General features: G+C 38.5%; 1 protein-coding gene across 1 annotated transcript in view; it reads left to right on the top strand.

The window, feature by feature from the left end:
• MYO3A (myosin IIIA) overlaps positions 1 to 25,630 on the top strand; it is a 206,224-nt gene that overhangs the window by 41,880 nt on the left and 138,714 nt on the right. The window contains exons 6-8 of the mRNA XM_053572763.1: positions 4,265 to 4,410; positions 7,602 to 7,667; positions 9,475 to 9,630. Coding sequence (XP_053428738.1) covers positions 4,265 to 4,410; positions 7,602 to 7,667; positions 9,475 to 9,630 — 368 coding nt within the window. The remainder of the gene's footprint in view (positions 1 to 4,264; positions 4,411 to 7,601; positions 7,668 to 9,474; positions 9,631 to 25,630) is intronic.

Raw genomic sequence — 25,630 nt, 5'->3', positions numbered from 1 at the left:
TGGATTAAAAAGCTTTTTAACAGGGAGCACTTCTTAGAATAAAAGTAGAAAGTGGGTCAAACTAAATTGAAAAAGAATCTCAAATGAGAATTTTGTTTGTTCTGATATATTATTAGTGTTTTTAAACTTATAAAAAAATTTGCAAAGATGAGAAGTTCATAGAAATGTTGTTATAATGCCAAATATTGCATTTTGTTCACATATTTTAGTAACTAATATAATAATAACTAATATTACATACAATAATTATATTATTACATAAATTATACTCTAGCTTTATGGGTTTTGTACATTAATTTGTAGTAACAAAGCCATTATTGTATATTTGTTTGTTGTTGTTTAGTAAAAACACTCCTTAATATGCAACTACTACACAGTCATTTTTCTGATGTTATTATTATTATTAGACCTATGATACCACAAATAAGGCTTGAAATTCCTTTCCTGCTTAGCAAACTACTAAATATTATAGAAAAGAAGAAAAGGTTCACTGTACTTTTTTCAAGATGTCACGTAAATATACATTTGAGATTTTGTATTTAGCTCACATTTCTAACCTTGAAGAAGGATATATTTTGAATCACCACCAGCTTTCTGGTTAATCAAGATACCACATTTCTAAGAATTAGAAAGCAATAAGGTAAACAAATATAAGTATAGTAAGGGCATAAAAGTATTTCAATGTTTTTAGGGCCTCAGGAGTGAGATTATTCAAATCAATTATCAGTTGAAAAGTGAAATTCTTTTCCTTTTTTTTTTTTAGAGACAGAGTTTCATTTTGTCACCCTTGGTAGAGTGCCGTGGCATCACAGCTCACAGCAACCTCCAGCTCTTGGGCTTAGCGTCCCAAGTAGCTGGGACTACAGGCATCTGCCACAATGCCCAGCTATTTTGTTGTTGTTGTTGTTCTTGCAGTTTGTCTGGGGCCGGGTTTGAACCTGCCACCATTGGTATATGGGGCCGGCACCCTACTTATTGAGCCACAGGTTCTGCCCGAAAAGTGAAATTCTTTTTTTTTTTTTTTGTAGAGACAGAGTCTCACCTTATCGCCCTCGGTAGAGTGCCGTGGTGTCACACAGCTCACAGCAACCTCCAAATTCTTGGGCTTAGGCAATTCTCTTGACTCAGCCTCCCAAGTAGCTGGGACTACAGGCGCCTGCCACAACGCCTGGCTATTTTTTTGTTGCAGTTTTGTCTGGGGCTGGGCTTGAACCCGCTACCCTCGGCATATGGGGCCGGCGCCCTACCCGGTGAGCCACAGGCACCGCCCGAAAAGTGAAATTCTTAATTTATCATTTTTTAATTAAATTCTTTACCAAATGTAGCATTTGCTGGTTACACAAAGCCATCCTTCCCAAACTAGATCACGTGTGTACCAGGATGAAGGGGACGAAGAAATTAGTGACCATAGTAGGTGATCATGCAACTTACAGACAAATCAGAGCACCTTGGAAAATGAAAAAAGGTGGGATTTTTGATGATTCTGGGACAGCAGGCCTAAAACAAGAATGTTTCAGTCAAACCGGGTCATGAACTCATTTGAGCCAATGGGGAGATGTTCTGGGACCACGTGCAAAGCCATAAAACAATGTATTATCCTGAAGGAACAATTTTGCTAGGGGAAAAAAAATGTGGTGGGTCAAAAAACATTATTTTTATGCTACAGAAAATAAATATATATTATATAACAGAATGGAAAAGTCATATGAATGCATTTTTAAATTTGTAACCACTACAGAGATGTGATTTACATTCCATACAATTCACTCATTTAACGTGTATCATAAATATTCTGATGTTTATGTATATGCAAAGGGTCAGGCAACCATTATCATAATCTAAGCATAAAACAGTTTTGTTCTCCTTAAAAGAAAGCCTGTACTCATTTATACATCCTCCCCATCTCCTCCCAAGCTCCCTTATTCTAGGCAACTATTAATCTATTTTCTATCTCCATGGGTTGGCCTTTTGTGGACATTTTATATAGATAGAATCACACAATATGTGGCCCTCGTGTCTGGCATATATATATATATATATTTTTTTTTTTTTTTTTTTGAGACAGAGTCTCACTGTGTTGCCCTCAGTAGAGTGCCATGGTGTCACAGCTCACAGCAACCTCAAACTCTTGGGAATTGCTCAAGCAATTCTCCTGCCTCAGCCTACCGAGTAGCTGGGACTACAGGCACCTGCCACAATGTCGGCTATTTTTTTTTTTTTTTTGGCCGGGGCTGGGTTTGAACCCACCACCTCCGGCATATGGGACCAGCACCCTACTCCTTGAGCCACAGGTGCCGCCCAATGTCGGCTATTTTTTATTGCCGTTGTCATTGTTGGTTAGCTGGCCTGGGCCGGATTTGAACCTGCCAGCCTCAGTGCATGTGGCCCATGCTATAACCACTGTGCTACGGGGTGCTAAGCCAGTGCGTCTGGCATCTTTTAGTGTAGTATTCTCAAGGTTTATCCATGTAGAAGCATATATCAATATGTCAGTCCTTTTTATGGCTGAATAACATTCCATTGTATGTATGGAATTAAGCTTACTTATTCCATCAGTTGATGAACATTTGGGTTTATTTCCTACTTTTGAGCTATTATGAACAATGCTGCATGAACATTTGAATTTTTAATGGAAAGCTTGAGATTCTTATGCTTTCTCTCAGAACTTGAGGCTATGCTCTGGGGTTTCAATAGTTCTCTCTAATGTGATACTAAAAATACTGCAATAGGAGAGGTTGAGAAGCACTATGTGAGTCACGCTGCCTCTCAGTTGGGAAACTGTATTGTTTCCTCTGTTTTTCTCTATCTTTATACCTGTATGCATATACACATATATAGTTCATTTATGTATTTGTTATTAGCCTTCAGGTGCTTAGAAATGGGTTGGTTCATGGTCTTCTTGTTTATTTGCCCATGAACTTGCCACCCAAGCTAGAGCCAGAACATTAGCAATAGCATACATTTGCCTCTGTCTGTTCCGCCATCCTAAATTCTTGCCTTTTCTCTATAGTAACTGTTGTTCTACATGTTGTGTTTATAATTACTTTTGTTTTACTTTTTCAGTCATACAGACACATTTGCATTTAAACTGTTTCCTGTCATGGCCATTAGTGTAAGGTAGGAATAAAGATTGATTTATGAAAGAGCCACCCTTTCTGGACAATGGATTTGTAAATGTTACCAACTGAACTCCAGTTTGCCAATACATGGATTATTAAAATGTGTTAAGCTTGATTTTAAGTGAAATCAAAAATATAAAATATTGTTCCAGATAGGGCCTTAGATTTATTTCCCTATGTACATCATTTTATAGTACTACACTGAAATGAGCAAACTCTGATCTACCATCATCCCAAAATTATTTCTTTTTTTCATATGGATTGTTATTCACAAAACGTAAACTTTTTAAAATGTAAAAAGTATTTTTTTTTTAAAAAACATGGAGTTGAATTTCCTTTTTATGGCTACTGATGTTAACAATCGTCATTCATAGCTCATCTGTATTTGTATTACACATGTACAAATAAATTATGAAGTGATATAACTTTTCTATACAATACTTTGTTACAATGTTGCAAAAACAAACCTTTTTTCTCTTACCTGTCAATTACAACCTTTGATTAGTGACATGTTTTTAAACCTGATTGTAGTTTTACAGTTCAGGGTATCCTCAGAGAAGCTGTAAGTCTTCATTAATGTTTATTTTTATTCAGAGGGCTTTTCTTTCATTAATGGCTGAAAACATTTGCATTCCTTCCGACTTGTTTCATTCCTCCCTTGGGTATCCTTCTCTTCTGGTTGCCGGTAAAGATCAAGGCCATCTAACTAGAGTGCCCTTTAATAATCTTTACTTCCTCCACTTTAAATTCTTCCAAGACTGATCTTTGCCCAGGTGAACGTGTCTATCTGTTGCCAAAGGTTGACTGAGTGGCTACCACTGCTCAATCTTCCCTTATGAATGTGATCCTGCCCCTTCTCAGTTGGGACACTATTCTTTTCCTCTTTTTGTCCTAAATTGTTAAAAAATATTTCTTTTCCTGGGCTTCTTTCTTTATATTTGCAAACCTGCTAAGGTATTCGCTGTTCTCAGAATAAAAGTAGTACTACTAAGGGTAATTGTATCTTTTATTCTCCCCCCAAATTCCTGCCTTTATCTTTACTTGTAGCTATCAGACTTCACCACTTTACTTTGTTCTGAATATTTTGCTACGTGCTTGTTAAAGTCACAAACTTTGCCTTTTTGTTGTCTGTTGTTTTCTACTAGGTGATTGCGTGTGAACAGCAATTGGATACCACCTACGATGCCAGATGTGACACTTGGTCGCTGGGTATCACGGCCATCGAGCTGGGTGATGGAGATCCTCCCCTCGCTGACCTGCATCCCATGAGAGCACTCTTTAAAATTCCAAGGTCAGATCGCAGCCCGTAGATCTTCCTCCAGCCGCAGAGGGTTCATCATGCTCCTCGCGGGAATACTTAGATATATCCTAACACGTTGGGAGCAAAGTGGACTAAAATATTACACCACTTCTTCCAAGATGCTGTCTTGGTTCAGTAGCTGCATTTCCCTGGTCTAAGTAAAAGAGCTTTCTCTCAAGAATCAGTGTGTCAGGCGGTGCCTGTGGCTCAAAGGGGTAGGGCGCCGGCCCCATATGCCGGAGGTGGTGGGTTCAAACCCAGCCCTGGCCAAAAAAATGCAAAGCAAAAAAAAAAAAAAAAGAATCAGTGTGTCTTTTGCTGGGATTTGATCTCAGAAAATAGCCGTTCCTCCCATTCTTCATCCTTTCCTTGGTGAGACAGAGAGGCACCCTCGTCCAAAGTCAATGCAACAGTGATTTTCTTGGCTTGGCCTACCAATTCACGATTTCATGCTAAGACTTTTCTCTGTTCGGAACGTTAAAATATCAATATTGCTGGGGAAATTATAAATAAAGCTTATTAATAAAACAGTAATTTTAAACACGTTAATATTTTGAATATGTTGACATAAACAATACATTTAGAAGAATAACCACTGTGGTGCCGTGAAAGACTTTACTGTCTAGGTAGACACCATCCTTTCAGCGTGTGTATCGACTGATTTTCCTAGGCCTATCATGTTATTAACGTCTTTAAACACTATTTTATGTATGTGTTGGCTAGCCCTAGATATTTCAGAAAAGACTGCCTATCTTTCTTGATAGTGTTATTTTTTGAAGACATTCTTAAGGAGTTTTCCCGGCACCTTAATTCTAATGGAATGCTTGCACAGAGAGCCTATGATGGCAGAGGTGAGGGCATCAGGGGAAGGTGGTATATTATGGTTAGTCACCCTGTTCTCCATTAAACGACTTTTGTAGTTCCAATATTTATAAAGCACAGAATCCCATGTATAACCCCCTAGGGGGAATGGGCTAGCCCTAAAGAAAGAATGCCAATGTGTTGTATTTATTTCCAGATGGATTCGTGTAATTAAATTATTATAAGACCAAAACATTTGGATTTGCTTTTATTTTAACCTTTGCATTTACCAGCCTATCTATATGTTCCAAATTATAATACCTTACATTATATCATCCATTATCTACTGCTTATTTGGCAAGTGGGGAAACAGGTTATAGAAAAGAAAGTAGACCTCTATACTAAGTCCAGGACATTTCATTAAATGTGAGAAAATAGAAAAAACAAATCTATGTTTTAAAATTGGCATTGTCAGGCTGGGTGTGGTGGCTCATGCCTGTAATCCTAGCTCTCTGGGAGGCCTGAGTTCAGGAGTTTGAGACCAGCGTGAGCAAGAGTGAGACCCTCATCTCTACTAAAGCAGAAAAACTAGCCAGGCATGGTGGTGGGCACCTATATTCCAAGCTACTTGGGAGGCTGAGGCAAGAAGATCACTTGAGCCCAGGAGACTGATGTTGCTAGGAGTTATGATGATGCCACAGCACTCTACCCAGAGCAACAGAGTGAGAGTTAGTCTCAAAAAAAAAAACACCAGAATTAATTAATTAAAAAAAAAAAACTATAATCATCATTCAGTATGTAAGACAAAGTGCTGTACTTCCTGAGCCGTATTGTGGTTTAAACCACCATATTTATTAGCCTAAAGTTGTTATTTCTCAGTGCTGATGCCACCTGCAGGAAGGCTGGTGTCTTGGCTATGTGTTGTAACTTGGTACTATGCATATGCAAAGTAATTCTGGAAACTGCCTCATTTTGTTTATTTCTTATTATTTCTGCCACCAGTATATCTCTAAAATAGAATTCTGAGAATACTGATAATAGAAATATGTACAAATAGGAGATCAGAAAAGCTACCCCTTCCTGAGTGTTCGGGAATCATCAAAACTTAGTTAGACTCAAAGCAAGTCAGTCAATCTTATAAAGGGGAGTTTCCAGGAGGACTCCCCCAAATGAGGTTTTTGGAGAGAAGAATTACTTCATTACATGTGCAAATCAGCAATCTTCAAATAGCCCTAAGGATTGTGAAGTGGTCTGGGGTAGACGAGTTCCTGCACTTTTCTTTAACGAGCCTGTACATTAATTTCATTACACGCTATTTAAGTAACGCAGAACCAAAGACAGAGTATTTTCCATTCCACTAATGAAAACAAAGAGCTGTGACAATTAACATAAAGCCGCACTTCAGCCATCTCGGCTACCATACTTGATCAATGTTGCTTGATTACAGAGTTAGATCAGCCTCTTTTTCAAGTAATGTTCTTTTGTTTTCAACAAATGTGCCAAAAAAGGAAAGATTTGTTCAGCTTAAGATGAAAGGAATTAATAACAAAAATTTTAAGGAAGATTTGGAGCTTTATAGCTGGTAATTTTTTTTTAGTTCTTTGTTTTTGTAACACTTCATAATACAGAAAAAAATGACAACTCATAAAGGCGTTCTGTGCCTCGCTGGCCTATTCCAGACAGGTCATCTCTGTCCTCCTTGGGTAGTCCTTAGAAATTTCTGCAGGAATCACAGGAGGAAATCCCCCCCACCCCCCGCCCCAGTTCTCTTTTTTCTTTTCCTTTTTTTTTTTTGTGACAGAGTCTCACTATGTCACCCTCAGTACAGTGCTCTGGCATCACAGCTCACAGCAACTTCAGACTCTTGGGCTTAAGGGATTCTCTTGCCTCAGACTCCCAAGTAGCTGAGACCACAGGCGCCCGCCACAACGCCCAGCTATTTTTTTGTTGTAGTTGTCATTGTTGTTTAGCAGGCTTGGGCCGGGTTCAAACCCTCCACCTCCTGGTGTATGTGGCCATCCCCTAACCACTGAGCTCTGACCGCTGAGCCTCTAAGACCCAGTTTTCATTGTTTGTATTCCGCTATGTTTTTTCCTAGGGCTTTTGGGTAAAAACAAGAAGATTCTTTAAAACAAAAAAAATTAACAGTTGGAAAAATGGGGTCATATGTTAGATGCTTTCAGAGAAATAAGAACCTGTCATTTTATATCAGGAATGATTAATGCCTAATTTTCTGGCTTAGAATTAGAAAATGATGGCCAGCCTTGATTATAACTGACAGCACCTGTGATTGCAGTGATGCATTAGTCTACCCGGCTCTGCCTCTCATTTGGACTGACCGACCCATGTATACAATCCAATGCCGATTCTTATTCTTCTAGGAATCCACCCCCCAAACTAAGGCAGCCTGAGCTATGGTCGGCAGAATTCAATGACTTCATCAGCAAGTGAGTAACAAGAGAGTCTTTAAAAACAAAACAAAACAAATCAAAGAGATACTATCCTGGTGTAACGGAACCTCCTATTTCTTCCTTTCCACTATTTTCTTCAAAAGAAGCATCCTTAGTGTCTTCTAAATGATCAAGGCATTCAAATGATCTCAAGCTCAGGTTTATTCACTTATTAGTAGCTACGCTTTTGCAGATGTTTTATGGCCCACGACTCGTTCTCCTGTTCACCTGACTTTGGCCGCTATGCTCTCAGCATCTCCCACCTGCTCACCCAGGATCCATTTAGTTCGTTGTTGAACCTTCATTTATCTGCATCACTGATTCTCATTACGATCAGAGGATTTTCACTGTAGTCAGTGACTCAGATAATCACATCTATAAAATGTTTATGTGTTTGAAACTCAATAACCGCTTTTAATTTGGCAAATATTTAGCACAAATAAAGTATCTCCAGACAATTAACCCGAAGTCAGCAATTTCTACAAATCTGTCCCCTAAACCTGTTATCACAATTTTTATCTTCATCTTCAACAAATAAGGTAAGGGATAACCCAGGGTTGTAAAGGAGAGAAGATTGTTAAGATTGATGCACCCAACTCTACTCAGAAAATGTAGAAAGGGCAAAGAAAGTCAAGAAGCCAGCCATATCCACACGTACGAACACTGGTTTATCTATCAAGAGTATCTCCTTATTCATCTAAAGGAGTGTTCATCAACCCTTTTTATCTGACAGCACACTTGAACCTGTAGTTAAACTTCCATGGCACACTTAAATTATGTTGATCAAAAAAAAAAAAAAGAGTTAAAAAAAAGAATATACTTACTGTGTTTTGAACTTCTTTCAAAAATAATTTAATTAATGATCTTTAAAAATGTTCACAGCACACCAGAGAGCCTCCCACAGCACACCAGTGTTCCGTGGCACACCAGTTGAAAATCACTGGTATAGCCCAAACACAGCTTAAATCCTTCTCAAACATGTACACTGAGCAGCCCTCCCGTCAGTACTTAAAACTCACTGCTAAAAATAATCAGACTGCCCATGCATTCTTACTTCAGAAAAGGTCTTCCTTACTCTTACCTGAAATCCATTTCTCTTTTGATTCCACCAACCACAGCTAGGAATGCTTTCCCCTTGTGAGCACAAAAACTAGTCAAATTCCCCTTCCAAATATGTGAAGATAGCTGTCACAGCAGATTAAACATCTTGTCTGTTCAAATGTTTTTTCAGGGACTATCACTAGCTTTATCCTTTCTCAGGAATGTGGCCTGGTTGAAGCCGTTGAGAGGTGTGGCACGCGTCCGTGTGTCTACCATAAGTCCTCAGAAAACACTTACTGACGTGGAATTTAAACATCCTCAGCCAGATTAGCCTTCTCCACTGCGTAGTTGTTTAGCACATAAAAAGAAATAGATCAATTGGGAAGTCTTTAACAGCATTCTTGAAGAAGGAAGCTGAAAAGTGTTTTCATCTTAGATAAGCATTAAAATTCTAATGATTTGTCATTTATCTTTAGCTACTGACTTGTAAAGAAGACTTTGCACTGGAGACAGTTTAATTATCACTCTGTGACAGCGCTTGCTGGGAGACATGGGAAGTGGTATTTAGTTGAATGCTGGTGTCACTACAGCCCGATCACAAACATTCATTTGATCCCATTGTAGTTTAATATTTGTGAGATGGGCTTGGGCTGAGCATTTGTGTGAAGCATTGCTCTCCTGTGAGAGTAATTCTTTAGGAATAGGAAGAAGAGTTTCAAAACTCGCTTATCTAATAATCGCATGTTCTTTTTGGCCAGTGCAGGTGCTTGACTAAAGATTTTGAAAAGCGCCCGACAGTGTCAGATCTCTTACGGCATAAATTCATTACTCAGATCGAGGGCAAAGATGTGATGTTACAGAAACAACTAATGGAATTCATTGATATTCATCAGTGCGTGGGAGGCACAGAAAAAGCCAGGTAATCAAATAATATCCTGACTTCAAAAGTCTAAAGGTTATCTCTAAACAGTTTTACAGGGCAATCATTGTTAAGGTGAAGAAAAGAACTCATTTAAGTTCCCTGGTTGTGATTTGAGGGTAATGGGGTGCTTGCGTGAAAGGTGAACCTCACATGTTGAGTTGTATCCTAAATCCTGAATCCAACATGTTGAGTTGTGTCCCATTAATTGGTAAAATTAAGGGCAGCATGGTTTAAAAGACTCCATCAAAACATAAACTTCAATTGCTCTTACATTAAGATATTTTGGATTTGAAATTTAAAAAGGAATATAAAACTCAAAAGAATTTTTGATACCATCATTGCTGGTGTATTTCCCTGGTTAAATTATATTTGAAAATCATTTTTAATATCTTTCCTCATGTTTCCTATTTGGGTTTTTAATTATATATGTTTATTTTAGGAAATTTAGAAGATACGGAGAGGTATACACCATCAAATTAATCAAGTATAACATTTTAATTTAGATATCAGCATTTAATTTAGATATACATTTTAAAAACAAAATTGGAATAATATTTGTATGTGTTCTGAAGCCTGTCTTCTTTCACTGAATAGTAAATGTCTTTACTATTAAATGTCTTTAATATCCTTCTACCATAAATTTTTTAATGGATGGATAACATTCTCTTGTTTATTTGGTGACTGATTTAAATAACCCTTTATTATTAGACATTTCAGGTGTTACAAATTGTTTTTTTACTCTAACAAGTAATGATGTGATGAGCAGAGTTATACACAAATCTCTTATTGTTTCCTTAAGATGAATTCTGATAGATGGTACTCCAAATGTAGCCTTTTGTAATTTAAATTTATTCTTGAAAAAAAAAAGTAAAAAAAATAATAATAAAAAATAAATTTATTCTTGAGAATCCTGTAAGTTTCATCTCAAGGAGCATATTATTATGTAGGGAGTTGGGAGAAGTGGGTAGAGAATAGGACATGACTTAATTGAATTCTTGGTGCAAATTTACATATTTAATTTCTATATGTTTAACACCCGCTATGTGCCAGACATTGTGTAAGGGATATATATAATGTTGTATGATTTCACAACTCTGCAGAAAATATTTTACTAAAGTATTTTCATAGCTGAGAAGAATTAAGTTGTATAAGGTTGCACAGCTACTGAATGACGTAGCAGGGATTCAAATCCTGATCCCAAAGCCCAAGCTTTATTCACAGGAGTAAGTAGCCTAATGATTGTAGATGATCTCGGGAGATAAAAATCTTTACCTAAGTGCGTTTACAGCCTTGGTGCAGAGACAGAACTAACATACCTCTAAAAAGGAAAACTTAAAGTTGTGAGTGGAATTAAGTGACAAAAAAGAAGGAAGTGGGTGTGTGGTTTATAGTGAGGAAGTGGTCGTGAGTTCATCCGTGACCATCTTTTGATCTTTGTGTGATTGCCTCACCATAGTCTGCAACAACCTCATACTCCCCACAACAACCAACCAACCAACAAATTAACAGGAATTGAGGTGTACCAACATTGTATATTCAATGACAAGAACTAGGAACGGTCTGAGATTTTACCCTACTTGCAAGCTACCAAGTTGGCCTACCACAATTTTATGAATGCTGGCAGAAGACACAAGACTCATGAATCAGAGACAAAGGACTTTATTGCTCATAGCCAAGCTGGCAGCGTGAGCTTTTACATTTCCAGTGGCTGTTTTTGCCCCCTGAGTCTTAGGGAAGAGGTAGAAAGCCTTAGATGGATGCAGCATGCACAGTGGGCTTGCTGTATATAGCTGGGGAACACTGATCTTGGGAAATTCCAGGCTTGGACAGGAGCTGCTAGCATACTTGCTTACTTTTTGCCTTGGAGAAGAAATTGTCTTCTCCATTCTAAACCAAAGATCTTCCATCTTTCCTAAAAGGATACAATATTTTTAAGTTATTAGGCTGTTTGCTGTATAGACACCATGGAAAATATAGTCTGGAGAAAGCTAAGTACAAGACAGGCTGAAATGTGAGACACGTGGAGAATTAATTGTCTCCCAACCTTTAAACATCTTAAGAATGACTGAACTACACAACATTTAGATTCTAACCTGGTACTCTAGTTTCAGTTTAAAGAAATTGTTGAAAATTACTATATATTAAACACCATGAGAACTCAATACTTCTGATTCTGAATCACAGTATACACTGTTGTAGTCATACTTTTAAGAATTCAGAACATGATTTTAATATAAGAACTTCTGCCTTACTCATTTGGGAAAAATTTTCGGTCATTATTCTTTTAGATATTGATTCTCTGTTGTTCTTTTTATTTTTCACTCATGAGAGATAAATGTTGGAACTTCCTAATTCACTTTACATGTCTTCTAACTTCTCTTTCATGTTTTTTACACATTTATCGCTCTCTGCTATGTTCTGGGCGAATTCTTCAGAATTGTTTTCCAGTTCACTACTTCTCTCTTAAAACTTGGTCTAGTCTATAAGTTATCCTATATATTAATTTTTTAATGCTGATGTCTTTATCAATACCTATCCTTTTTATTTCTAGAATTTGTTCAAATGTTTTTTAACCATTTGTTGTTTATTCACATCTGACTGTTTATATCTGGTTATTTGATTTGACTATTCATATCTGGCTGTTTTCCGTGTGTGTGTCTGTACGTTTAATTCTGGCTTTTTTTCCTCCTCGATCTTAAACTTACTTTTTAACAGTTACTTTCTGTTTCGCATTTCAACATGGGTAAATTGTCCTGATTATTGAGTTCATTTGTTTAATACATGGTTTCCTTCTCTGGTTTTGAGAGTTTGTTTGCTCTTCCATCTTGAATGGGAGGTCTTGTATCTTGCGTTTCCTTTCTTTCTGTATTCTCTTCCATTTTGGACACTTGGTGTTTGCCATAGTCTGACTTCAAGATTCCCTAGTCCAAAGCCTTTGTGCCACCATGACTTGATTACAGATCTAGTCACTGAGCCTGAGGAAAGCAAAACTCATGTCTCTGTTCTATCCCATAATCCCAAGTAACTGGCTCCATGTAAAAGGCAGAAGGTTCGGATTTTTTTCAATCTTCTCTTCCAGACAAGGGGCCCCCATGCAGCCCCCTTCTTTCTATCAGGTCAGCAGTCTGTTCTTGGTTCTTGGTATGGTCTTGGCTGAAAAATAACCAAACACACCAATAGTAAGGCAAGTAAGAAGGGAAGGTTATTCAGCAAAGTTAGGTACATTTGCCCCAGATAACAAACAGCTCCCTGTCCTAACAGGAGGCCTCAATTATGGTCTGGGGGCATGTTTTATAGTGTCTGGGCCAGTCTCATTACGTGTGGTGCAAACATTACCATCAAACCACTTTAATGGACAGTTGAGACTTACATAACCTGAGTGTTAGTGCACAAGTGGATCTCCTGTGAGCCTTCCCAAAAGCCCACTGAGTAGGGCAAACCTCAGTGCAGAGTTAAGCTAATGACATGCTAAGTAGCCTTAGCTTACTCCAGGTCACCTTCCAGACCCCACTGCACCTGCCCTACTTGGCCCCCAGCTGGGGATTCCTTGCACAGCCCTCTACCAAGGGCCATAAAGTAAGATTCTGTCAGAAAGAAAAGAAAAGAAAAGAGAAGAGAAGGGAAGGGGAGGGGAGGTAAGAGAAGGGGAGGGGAGGGGAGGGAGAGAAAGGGGAGGGAAGGGAAGGGAAGGGGAGGGGAGGGGAGGGAAGGGAAGGGAGCTACTTTTAAATCCAATATTTTAAAATATCCAACTATCTAATGGAAATAGATAAATGCCATTTTTAATTGATGCTATTCAGCATTCTTGAATAAAAGCAATACAACCCAACTTAAAACAGAAAGCAATTTAGTGAGCAATACTGGCTGGAGAATGGAGCAGAAGGCAGAGAGCCAGGCTTAGGTATGAATGGAAGAAGCAGGGGCTTCAGATACCTTCCTGAATAAACCTGCTACAGGCTACCGCTGAGACATACTCACCTGTCCCACTATTTCCTGTAGCAACACTGAGTTTCTTGTATCCCACAGCCAGCTCCAATATTTATAAACTGACTTTGAGCTTTGGGTCACTGCCCTGGAATTCTAAGGGACATGCTGGACCACCTACTTCCCCAGGCGGAAGTGACAGGTCCATGCTCTAGGTCAGTGATTTTCAACCAGCATGCCATGAGAGGATCTTACATGTGCTGCAAAAATTTTTAAAGATCATTAATTACATTATGTTCAAGAAAAGTTCAAAGCACCGGAAGTATATTCTTTTTTTCACTCTTTTTTTGACCAACATAAGTGTGCCACAGAAGTTAAATTGTAGGTTCATGTGTGTTGTGAGATTTTTTTTAAAAAAAGGTTAAAAACACTGGTCTAGGCAGAAGCAGGAGGTGTGAGACCCTGGGTCCCATCTCTCTTCTAGTTTCTATATGAGAGGCAGAGTCCTACCTCCCAACCATGATGGAATTTCTCCTCACATCAGAAGGGTGTTTTTGAGTTGCTGAAGCAATGGATGGTTACCCATTACATGGAATATTGAAACATGAGTAGGATCCTAACATGTTTTCTTTTAAATGTCTTGAACATTTGCCTAAAAATATTATTTAAGCTATGATATATGTTCCTTGTAAAAAAAAAAAAGGAAAAATATCTAGCTAGCCTGACATCTTCTTGAATGATAACCTATTCCAAATTAAAACTTATTTTTATGATAGTTTTATTATTAATATGTTACCATTGTAAATTTCTTTAGTATTTTCTCTGGAAAGCAAAATAACTTTAATATTTGACTTGATATCCTCAATATGCTAAAGGTGATTAACTTCGATTTTTATAAATTATTTTACTATGCATCTAATTTCATAGGAGCAATAAGGGCTTAGTAATTCAAGCACTGCTGTTTATAGACCAAAAATATTGGCTGTATTTGCAGTGTAGTCACAATCAGTCCTCTTGTCTCAGTACATATGGGTTTCAGGCCAGAATAAAGGTACCTTTGAGAGATTAACTAATGAAAAACAAACGAAAAAATTGATTAACCATTCAGTGTTAAAAGTGCCTGGCTCAAGTTGTCAGTTCTTTGTTAGATGTGGGACTTAATGCAATGAAAATTAGCTCCACTAGGATTTTGATTTTATAAAACAGAACAATAAAAGGAGCAAGCAGAAAAATCAATAGAAAGGAATAATAGGGTTCTTTCAGTGTGATACAATACATAACTCCATTTTACTTGCCGTTTTCCAAGCGAGATAATTTTTCTCTAATGACTGTGACTATGTCATGGTGAGAATTATTCACTCTTTGGAACATTTACCCCTTTTCCTTAACACACAGGATTTTAAAAATGATATCCCCACTGCTCTTCTAATAGCCATGTTTTTAATTACCATCTCTGCATGACTGTTTAAAAGACAGTTCAGACTCAACTTGTTTGAAATTGAACTTAGGCTATTTCACCCAAATTTGTTCTTTGTTCCCTTTCTTGTTAATGACGCCACCTCATTTAATTATGCCAACCAGTAATCTAGGGATCATCATGCTGTATTCCTGTCTCCTCCTTTCCGTCTTTAGTCCAAAGCAAGACTAAATTTCTTATGCCCCCACTTAACCCAATACCAGTTATCATATAATCTTTGCTACCACAATAATCGTAAATTGAGGCAGACACTTCACATTTCCCTTCCTTTATGATCATACAGCACTTTGTTCATATTTCAGCCAGACATGCCTGGAATCAAGTCTCCATCCTGCCATGTGTTGGTCTTGCCATGTACTAGTTTTGCAACTCTTTGCAAATTTCTGAACCTCTTTGAGACCCAGTTTTACCTTACTTATGAAATGAGAACACCAGTAACACCTATCTAGTCAAGGTGTGAGTACAAGGGAAATAACACCTAACAAGCATGAAACGTCTGAACAATGTTAGTAATGACCGTCATCGTGTGGACAATTACATGTACATATATTTCATGAAACTTAACCATCTTTGTGTCTCCAGGGCTGAGTCTAGTACTTTGTATGCAGTGAGTGTTCAATAAATGTACTACCCATTATTTTGGATTGAATAATTTGAGTTGAGATCTGGAAAAAAAAAGCCTTGGTTTGACTTTATATATTCAATAGACACAAATAGTAGTACATTTAAGCTATTTATTACTTTATAAAAAAAAATGGAAGAACAATTAACGTGTTTGTCTTTCCTGACAGAAGAGTTTAAAATTTTTTGTAAGGAAAACTTTTTTAATAGTTGTTATTTATAGTTCTCTTGATGAATTGGGGGGATACGCAAAAGTAGGACTTAGAAAAAAAAGTTTACTTTTATACCTCATTTTATGAAATGGCATGGTACAGATTACAGTTCTTCTAGGACGGTACCACTGAGACCCTGCAAGCTTTTGCAGAACTAGGACTGATACGATGTCTCTCACTTTTACCTCTTTGCTTTTTTGAGATTTAGTTATTCATGGGGCAGAATAATCCATCTGATAATAGGGGGTAAAGTCATATGTCTTAGAGGTGTTTTGCTGGTTCAAGTTAGGGATTAAATGGATTTATACATGCCTGTATCTCAGACCTCTTAATAACATTTGTACATTGTTAGGATGGGAACTCGCAGCAGGGGCTGAGAAAGAGTTCTTGACGCAAAGATTAGGACAGAAAGAAGTAAACAGTGTATTTTACTTTCCAAAGTGAGAGAAGGGCATGGCGAGAAAGAAAGAAGTGCTGGTGTTGAGGGTAAAGGGGAGAAGAAAAAAATAGTTATCGCTTCCGGCCAATAACAGGAGACAGCTGTGAAGCAGCTGCATATGTTTCTTCCTTTTTTCTCCCTCTTTTCTCTGCGAGGCTGTTTTTATCAAGGTCTTTGGAATGTGGCCAGTGGGACCTGAGTCGGAGGGGCATCATGTTCCTTCTGTCTGCTCAGTTCTTTTCAAGTGCTGGAAAAACAAACTCTCAAAGAAGCAACTTGTGTTCAATCTTAAAGTCAATGGGTTAAGGGCGGCGCCTGTGGCTCAGTGGGTAGGGGCCGGCCCCATACACTGACGGTGGCAGGTTCAAACCTGGCCCTGGCCAAACTGCAACAAAAAATAGCCGGGCGTTGTGGCGGGCGCCTATAGTCCCAGTTACTCGGAAGGCTGAGGCAAGAGATTCACCTAAGCCCCTGTTAGAGGTTGCTGTGAGCTGTGACGCAAGGTAAAGTTCAAGTTGTAATTGAGCCCTTCACCTAAAGGGCATGCTGAACACCCTCATGTTGTGTACAGTGGGTAAGACCCCACCAATCACCCTCCAGCCTCCGTCCAATTTCTCTCCCCTTCCCCATACCCGTCTCCCTTCTCTCCCCTCCCCCTTGCTAGACTATGTGGATATTTGATTATTTATATATTGGTTTCATATTAGTATTGAGTACATTAGGGTTTTTTTTTTCCCCTTCTTGAGATAATTTACTAAGAAGAATGTGTTTCAGCTCCATCCAGGTAAACACAAAACATGTAAAGTCTTCACCTTTTCTTATGGATGAATGTATTCCGTGGTATACGTATGCCATAGTTTGTTGATCCATTCAAGGGATGATGGGCATTTAGGTTGCTTCCGTGACTTGGCAATTATGAATTAAGCTGCAATAAACATTCCGGTGCAAATGTCTCTGTGGTAAAATGATTTTTGTTCTTCTGGGTAGATACCTAGTAATGGAATTGCGGGATCAACTGGGAGGTCAACTTTTAGTTCAAGAATTTTCCATACTTCTTTCCAGAAAGGTTGTATTAGTTTACAATCTCACCAGCAGTACAAAAGTGTTTCCTTCTCTTCACATCCACACTAACATCTACGGTTTAGGGACTTTGTGATGTGAGTTAATCTTACTGGAGTTAGGTGATATCTCAGAGTGGTTTTAATTTGCATTTTTCTGATGATTAATGACAATGAGCATTTTTTCAGATGTCTGTTAGCCATTTATCTGTCATTTTCAGAGAAGTTTCTGTTCAAGTCTCTTGCCCACTTATAAATGGGGCTGTTTACTCCTTTTTTATTAATTTGAGTTCTCTATAGATTCTAGTTATCAGGCCTTTGTCAGATTCATAACATGCAAAAATCTTCTCCCATCCCAAAGGCTGTCTGTTTGCCTTGGTTGTGGTACCCTTAGCTGTGCAGAAGCTTTGTGGTTTAATCATATCCCACTTGTTTATTTTTGGTGGTGTTGTAATTGCTGGGGTGGGGGTGGGGGCCTTCCTTATAAAATCTTTACCCAGGCCAATGTCTTGAAATGTTTTCCCTATACTCTCTTCTAGGGTTTTTATTGTTTTGTGTCTTAAATTTAAATCTTTTATCCAACAAGAATCAATTTTTGTCGTGGTGAGAGGTGAGGGTCCAGTTTCAGTCTTCTAAATGTTGCTACCTGGGCTCTGACAGTTCAGAGGCCAACCATGCTGACTTCTTCAGAGTTCAAAACTGAGGTGATGTGTGAGTTAGTGGGAGGGTGTTCAAGAATCAACCTCTTCTCACATTACCCCTCAGTTTTAAACTCTGAAGAAGTCAGTATAGATACCCTCTGAACTTGTCAAGCCTGGGTAAACCATAGTCACATTCATAGCGACTCTGTGGGTCCCAGAAAAAAACCCTCAGTGACTGTTTTTACCATAACATCGTAACCATTGCTGCCTCTACCCCTCCCTTCACCCCTTGTCCCTGGCCACTGGCTACCCCTCTGCTGGAAGAGTAGATACTAGGTCACTGTCATCACCATCTTCTTCAGTCCTCTGCACCTTGGTTTCCTGCATGTTGACCTGAGTGTCATCAGGGCCCTTTTCCACCTCCCTCACCCACACCCCCAGAACTGATAACTTCAAACAAAAGCTCACTGAGTAAGCCACTTTCTCTTAGTAAAATTAGTTACCAAGTGGTGTCTAAGGAGTTAGGTGTTGGTTCTCAGCTTTCCTCTCATTGTAATACAGATTTCACAGTATTCAATACTTTTATTTCATACATTAGGGTTTGGGACTATGGCCATTTCTGTTTTTCAGAAAAGAAAGAGGCTTTTCTTTCCTTTCCTTTTTTTGTTATTGTTCAGTGGATTTTAATGGAAAGAAACAATTACTTGATGCTGTGATTTTGACACTTCTTGTCTTAAGAGTTGGAGTCTGCACTGCCTCCCCTTGAGTTTAAGCATTTATTTCTCTGACTTTCTCAGCTGATAGAATATAGCAGAAGTGATGCTATAAACCCAAACCTTAATAAACCAGTGACATTCACATGATGTGTCTTGGACCACTTCCCTGTACTGCCATCAAAGAAGTATGACTAGCCTTGAGAAGGCTGTGCTGACAGATCACACAGAGGTGCTCTGATGGGCAGTCCAGGCTGAGTCCAGTCCCCAGCCATCCCCATCTATGTTAGCAAAACTACTATTGCCCCTCCAGACGGACCTATAGACCAGCTGAAGACACTTGAGTCACCTTAGTTTACACCACATGGAACAGAAGAAGCACCCGCCTGTTAGTTCTGACCCACAGAACAGTGAGATATGTGTATAATAAAGTGGTTGTTGCACTAAGCTGCAGAGTTTTAGGATAATTTGTTATATAGCAATGAAAAACTATAACAAGAGGGTATGAATCTTATTCAAATCTCTAATACGGTATCAGCGTGGCTTAAAAATCTTAGGTGATTTACATAACAAGAGTCCCATCTTGAGTCCAAGAGAAATTTACACATATCTGGTCAACCAGTGGGGTAGGTCTGTTCGCACAGGCAGAGAGGGGATACTGAGGGGCCTCTTGGGTAAGGAAGCTACGCAGTCAATAAGATAACACATTTCTAAAGAATAAAAAAATTTAAAAATGTGTGCAAAAAAAGAATAAAAGGAATAAAAGAAAATGTTTAGAGTGCTTATCTTTTGGTGATGAAATTTAAGTGTTTTTTTTCTTCTTATACCTTTTGGTATTCAAGGTTTTTTGTTTTTTTTACACTGAATGTATATTACTTTTATACTTGGGGAAAAAACTATCATAAAGATATAATCACACATACTCCAGTAGCACATCATGGAATATTGAGGTTTCTAGAAAAAGGTAAACTACACCACCCCAGCCATTAACCAGATTGTTTTTCTGTGACAATATTTGTCCTACAGTTACCTGCTGTGATTCATGGTTCTATGTACGCAGAGATCTGTGCTACTCCATCTTTGCAAAAAAATTCTACTTACAGAAACTATATCTCTTCTCTGATATTTTACTTGTCTCTAAGCTAAGACTGGAAAGAAGAAAGATTTTAGGAATTCTTGGCAGATGGGGAATAACCATCACATATTCCTACAAACACAGATGTCACATTTATTTCAACATCTATAAAACAGGTCACTCTACCTAAGTAATACACAGCACAGAGAAGTCATATTTACAGCATAAACACACAAAATTTCCCAGTGTGCAATTTTTTCTTCAGCTTCCAGACTGCTGATTTCTTTTCAAGAGCACACAAACACAATTTCACCTAGCCCAGGACCACCCCAAAGGGATTCTCATAGGGCAGATGTTGCTTAACATTTGTTAATAAATTTCATAAAGTTATTCCTCTTAATAAATGAGTTTGTGTCAATTGTCCAAGTCATAAATAAAGATCATATATTGCTTTTTCATGTATGTTTTATTTCTAAGTTATAGTTCAAAATTTATACCAGAGTGTGACATAGCTTTTCCTCTAATGCTTGAATAGGTAATCCAGGCATATTGAAGTAGTTCAAAAGGGTAGTCAGTAAAAAAGTCATCTTCCCACCAATGTCTCTCCCCAAAGGCTCCCCAGTTTTTTGGTACAATTTCTGGAGATTATCTATATACAAGAAAATAACTGGAGCATTAATGGAAAACTTAACAAGTCCCTTAGACATCATTTCATATTCTTTATAACTATATCAAAAACCTCAAAGATGGTGGTCAGAGAAGCTTGTAATGTTGGAAAACACTGAAAATTGGAGGTCAGAAAGAATTTAATATTTTTCTGAGATGAAATTATAAGTGACTGGGGGAAAGACTCCATTTTTTAAGTTGATTCTCATACCCTTCTACCAACACATCAGATGGGTTATTTGACGCATGTAAGTGGGTGACCATATGGAAAAATACTAACCTATTCTGCTACTGGCTTGTAAGTTGTTAATGTAATACTAGGCATTTCATGGTACAATTTTTTAAATAGTTTCTCTCTTCCAGTTATAAAGTATGCATCAATCTTGACATCAGTCACCCCAGTCATTGCCAGAGGTGATCTGTGACAGGACTCACCAGGCTGGTGGGTGCTCCCTTCTCTTCTGTCATTTCAAAACTACGTAGATGAACAAATTTTTCATCCACTTGCATAGATCACTTTTCTAACCTCATCCAAATTATTTTGTTAATTTTTAATTAAATAAAAAAATTTAAAAATCAAATTTTTAAATTGAAAAAGATGCACATTTTAAAAAGGATTGCCAATCTTATGAACCACAGATCATTGATGATGTTTGCCATTGCTCCCCTCCAGACTCTTTTCTTGTCTCCAATTTTTTTTTAACTATCTCAGGGTCAGGGAACTGACTCACAAACTAAATCTGGCTCGCCACTTCTTTTTATAAATGAAGTTTTATTAGAACACTGATATGCTTATTCATGTATTATCCATGGTTGTTTTCACACCACAATAATAGGGTTGAGTAATTGTAATGTAGGTCGTATAGGCTACCAAGTTGAAAATCTTTTTTATCTGGGCCTTTACAGGAAACACTGTGTAACAGTCTTCAATCCCTGGGCCATGGGCTGGTAGAGGTCTGTGGCCTGTTAGGAACTAGGCTGTGCAGCTGCTGCAAGTGAGCAAAGCTTCCTCTGTATCTACAGCCGCTCCCACACCTGGCATCACCACCTAAGCTCTGCCTCCTGTCAGATCAGTTTCAGCATTAGATTCTCAAAGGAGCACAAACTACTATAAACTGTGCATGTAAGGGATCTAGATTACATGCTCCTTATGAGAATATAATGCCTGATGATCTGAAATGGAGATAAAATTCACTTGAACCATCTCAATACCAACCCCCACCGCACCCCCATTCCATGAAAAGATTGTTTTCCATGAAATAGTCCCCGGTGTCAAAAACTGGGGGGACTGCTGCCCTAGAGTATGGAGTCTTGATTATGGTAATGAATGGGCAAGAAGCATTAGAAAAAAGAGAAACTAAGAACTGATTTTAAATGTGGCAATAACAACATTACAGAGAATCATAGAGGAATGTGCAAATTATATATAAAATCTCATAGATTTCATTTATTTCATATGTTTCAGTGTCCACACAGAAAATTTTGTAGTATGAAAACTACCAGAGATTTTGAATAAATTAAGGACATAGTTATATAGCTAACATAGTGAACAAATTTTTCATCTACTTCCACAGATTGCTTTTCTAACCTCATGCTTCCTTCCAACATTGCTACAAGTTTTATAAATATGTATCTACCTGTACTTCCGGATTAAAGCACATCTTTAAAGAAGAGTGTGTGAAAGAAGAAAGGCTTTAGGAATAAAGAGGGCAATTAAAACTTCTTCAGGGCCAGGTGACTATGACATCTTTCACTCCAATTATTGCCAGAGTTGATCTGTGATAGGACGCGCCAGGCTGGTGGGTGCTCCCTTCTCTTCAGTCATTTCAAAACTAAATACTTGGCCGGGAGGGTCAAACTGCAGATAAATAAACACTCATCTTCCAAGTATACCCAGCTATCTTTGTTACTGGAATTTAAAGGTGGATAAGCAAACTAATACAAAACCATCGATAGGCTGATGTTTAACAAAGGATTGCTATTCTACCCCAGTGGCTCCTGAATCGCCTTAGGTGATAGAGCTTGATATTTAACAAGAGTATTTTTAACCAAAGTAAAAGCAAATAAAGCTGTTCCATTACAATAGTACAACTAAATAGGAAGGATAAAAATTTAACATCAGGCAGCAATAGTTGTTTCTTTTTTTAGTGTGTAGAACTGAAATATGAGTGTAGCAATAATAACCACCCCTAAGGGTACGTGTGACCTTTGACAACACAGAAAGAAAATATTTATAGTCTGAAGCTATGTCTCTCTGGTATTACAGAGTAAATGAGAAATAAATCTGATTAACAAGCTGTACTTTTCACAAGGACAAAAATCTTATAGAAGGATTCTGACTTGGATTTCTTCAAGTCTTACAGAAAGTAAACATGTCATAAAGTAACAAGAATGGAAACCATTTCTTTAAAATGAAGGCAAAAGGAAAATGTTCAAAAAGTAAACTTACCTTGAAACATAGGTCCTACCTCTTTGAATATTTCCATTGTTTATAACCAGAGTAAATGAGTTATAAACTTATTTATAACTGATCAGACAGGAGGCAGAGCTTTGGTCCCACAGTAGATGAACATTTAGTGAAAGCAAAATATTCGCTGCTTTACCCATGAAATTTATTTTGAGCACCCACTGTTTGCGATCTGATCTAGGAGTATGGTGTATATCAGTCAGTGAAAAAAAACTAAGACCTATTTTTCATAGAGCTTACATATCTATGAGAAGACCAACGTGATACCAGGTATAATAAATTATCACAAAGGGATAGAACAGATGCCATTAAGTCAAGGATCTAGAGATGGGGAAATTATCCTGGGTCTGGCGGATGGGCCCTTAATGTAATCCTAAGGGTCTTAATAAGGAGACAAGAAGGTCAGAGGGAGGAAACTCCGTGAGGATGGAAAGTCATGCAGCCCTGACCTAAGAATGCCTGCAGACTCTAGAAGCTGAAAAAGGGCAAGGAAACGGTTCTCCCCTAGAGAACCAGCCCTGCTAATCACATCTTGACTTGAGCCTGATGAAACTAATTTTGGACTTCTGGCTTTCAGAATTGTGTAAGAATAGATGCTTATTATTTTAAGCCACCAGAGTCGTGATGTATTTGTTACAGCAGCAGTAAGAAACTGATAACACGGATCTACTTCCTGCTTCCTTACAATGCCTCTCTCCTCTCTGCTCCTTCATGAGAGGGACCCACTTCTAGCTCTCTTTGGAAGTGCTCTAAACGTTCTCTTTGTTCTTCCCCATAAAATTTCACTTTATTACACTGAAGTAAATAAATAAATAAATAAAATTTCACTTCATCCATTTTCTAGTCTGGCTGGTGAGAAGCCTGGGGAAAACGCACTCCCATCAGACAGAACAGAAGTACAAAGGGTGTGAGATAGAACCAGGTTGAACGTGTTGGAGAAATAGTAGGAAGCCAGTGTGGGTGGAAGAAAGGAGTAGAAGGGATATTGGAAAGAGAAAATTAGAGAAATAGTGAGATTGTTGGAGGCTAGGCAGATACACCAATCACATAGGGCATTGTAGGCCATGCTGAGTCTTTGGTTATTGTTTTGAGTGATAATGGGAAGACATGAGGAACTTTGAGCAGCGTAGTGACATCATCTGGCTTATGTTTTAAAAGATTATGCTGGCTGCAGTGTAGAGAGGAGAGTCAGAAGGTAAGGTGGCAGCAGGGAAACCTCTTGGGAGGCTGATGCAGGAGTGAGAAGAAATGGGATGGTGAAGGGTGGTGAACAAGTGACCCGATGTGACCCGATGGTATCACTGATGGGGAATGGTGAATAAGTGTCTAGCCCTACATGTGGCCCGATGGTATCACTGATGGGGGATGGTGAACAAGTATCTAGCCCTAGATGTGATCTGATGGTAGTGCTGATGGGGGGGTGGTGATGAGTAAATGTCTAGCCCTAGATGTGACCTGATGGTATTGTTGATGGGAGGGGTGGTAATGAGTGTCTAGCCCTAGATGTGACCTGATGGTAGTGCTTGCTGATGGCCTAGGTACATAGATGGCAGTAGGGGTGTGAGAGCGAGAGAAACAGCAATAAAATCTCCAAGGTTTCTGTCTTGAACAGTCAGAAGAATGGAGCCACCATTGACTGAGACTGGGAATCATCAGGTAGAGCTGGTTTGGGGCCAGGGTACTTAGGAGCATGGCTTGGGATGTGCAAAGTCTGCCTACTAGACTCCAGGTGAAGTATCAAATAAGCATCTGGATATAGAAGTCTGGAGTTCAGGCGTCAGGGCATGAGTGATATTTAAAGCTATAAAATAAGGGAGTAAAAGTAGAGAAAACAAGAGCTTCAACAACTGAAGCTTGGGAGACACCAAAATGTGACAGACACATGGGGGAAGCAGACCAAGATACTCGGATGGAGATCCCAATGAGGTAAGGAAGAGAATTCTTGCAGGTAGCTGAGGCAAATGTATTCAATAAGGCATTAAATACTGCTGGTAATTAGGTAAAATGAGGAATTAAAATTGATCATTGGATTTAGCAACATGAAGGTCATTAGTATCCTCAACGAAAGCTACTTCCATGGGGTATGCAGATTTCCAACAAAACAGACAATCTAATTAATTCAGAGACTTCAGGCATGGCACTTTATAACTAATTAAATCACACAGGAATTTAGAAGTTTTCAAGCCTCTTATATATAACATCATTCTATTTCTTTCTTTCTTTTTTTTGAGACAGAATCTCACTCTGTTACCCTGGGTAGAGTCCGGTGGTGTCATATAGCTCATAGCAACCTTCAACTCCTAGGCTCAAGTGATCGTCTTGCCCCAGCCTCCTGAGTAGCTAGAACTACAGGTGCCTGCAACAACACCTAGCTAGTTTATTTTTAGTGCAGATGGGGTCTTGCTCTTGCTCAGGCTGGTCTTAAGCTCCTGAGCTCAACCAATCACCCTCCTTGGCCTCCCAGAGTGCTAGGATTACAGGCATGAGCCACTGCGCACAGCCCATAAAATGATTCTCGATGGAATTCTCAGATTATCCATCAAGTAAATTTTGTATGTTGCATTTTTTCCAATAGAGAGGAGAAAACAAAGAAGCTCAAATATATTAGGACGTTTTCTGGCAAGTTGTCATTGAATTTATTAAACATCTTCATAGAGGCCTTTTAGCTTTGTATGTATCAAAAACTTAACTTCCACTATGTTCA

The sequence above is a fragment of the Nycticebus coucang genome, chromosome 20 (genome assembly GCF_027406575.1).
Source record: "Nycticebus coucang isolate mNycCou1 chromosome 20, mNycCou1.pri, whole genome shotgun sequence".
Taxonomy (NCBI): Eukaryota; Metazoa; Chordata; class Mammalia; order Primates; family Lorisidae; genus Nycticebus; species Nycticebus coucang.
The sequence above is the reverse complement of the archived record's forward strand: the minus strand, read 5'-3'. Positions and strand labels throughout refer to the sequence as shown.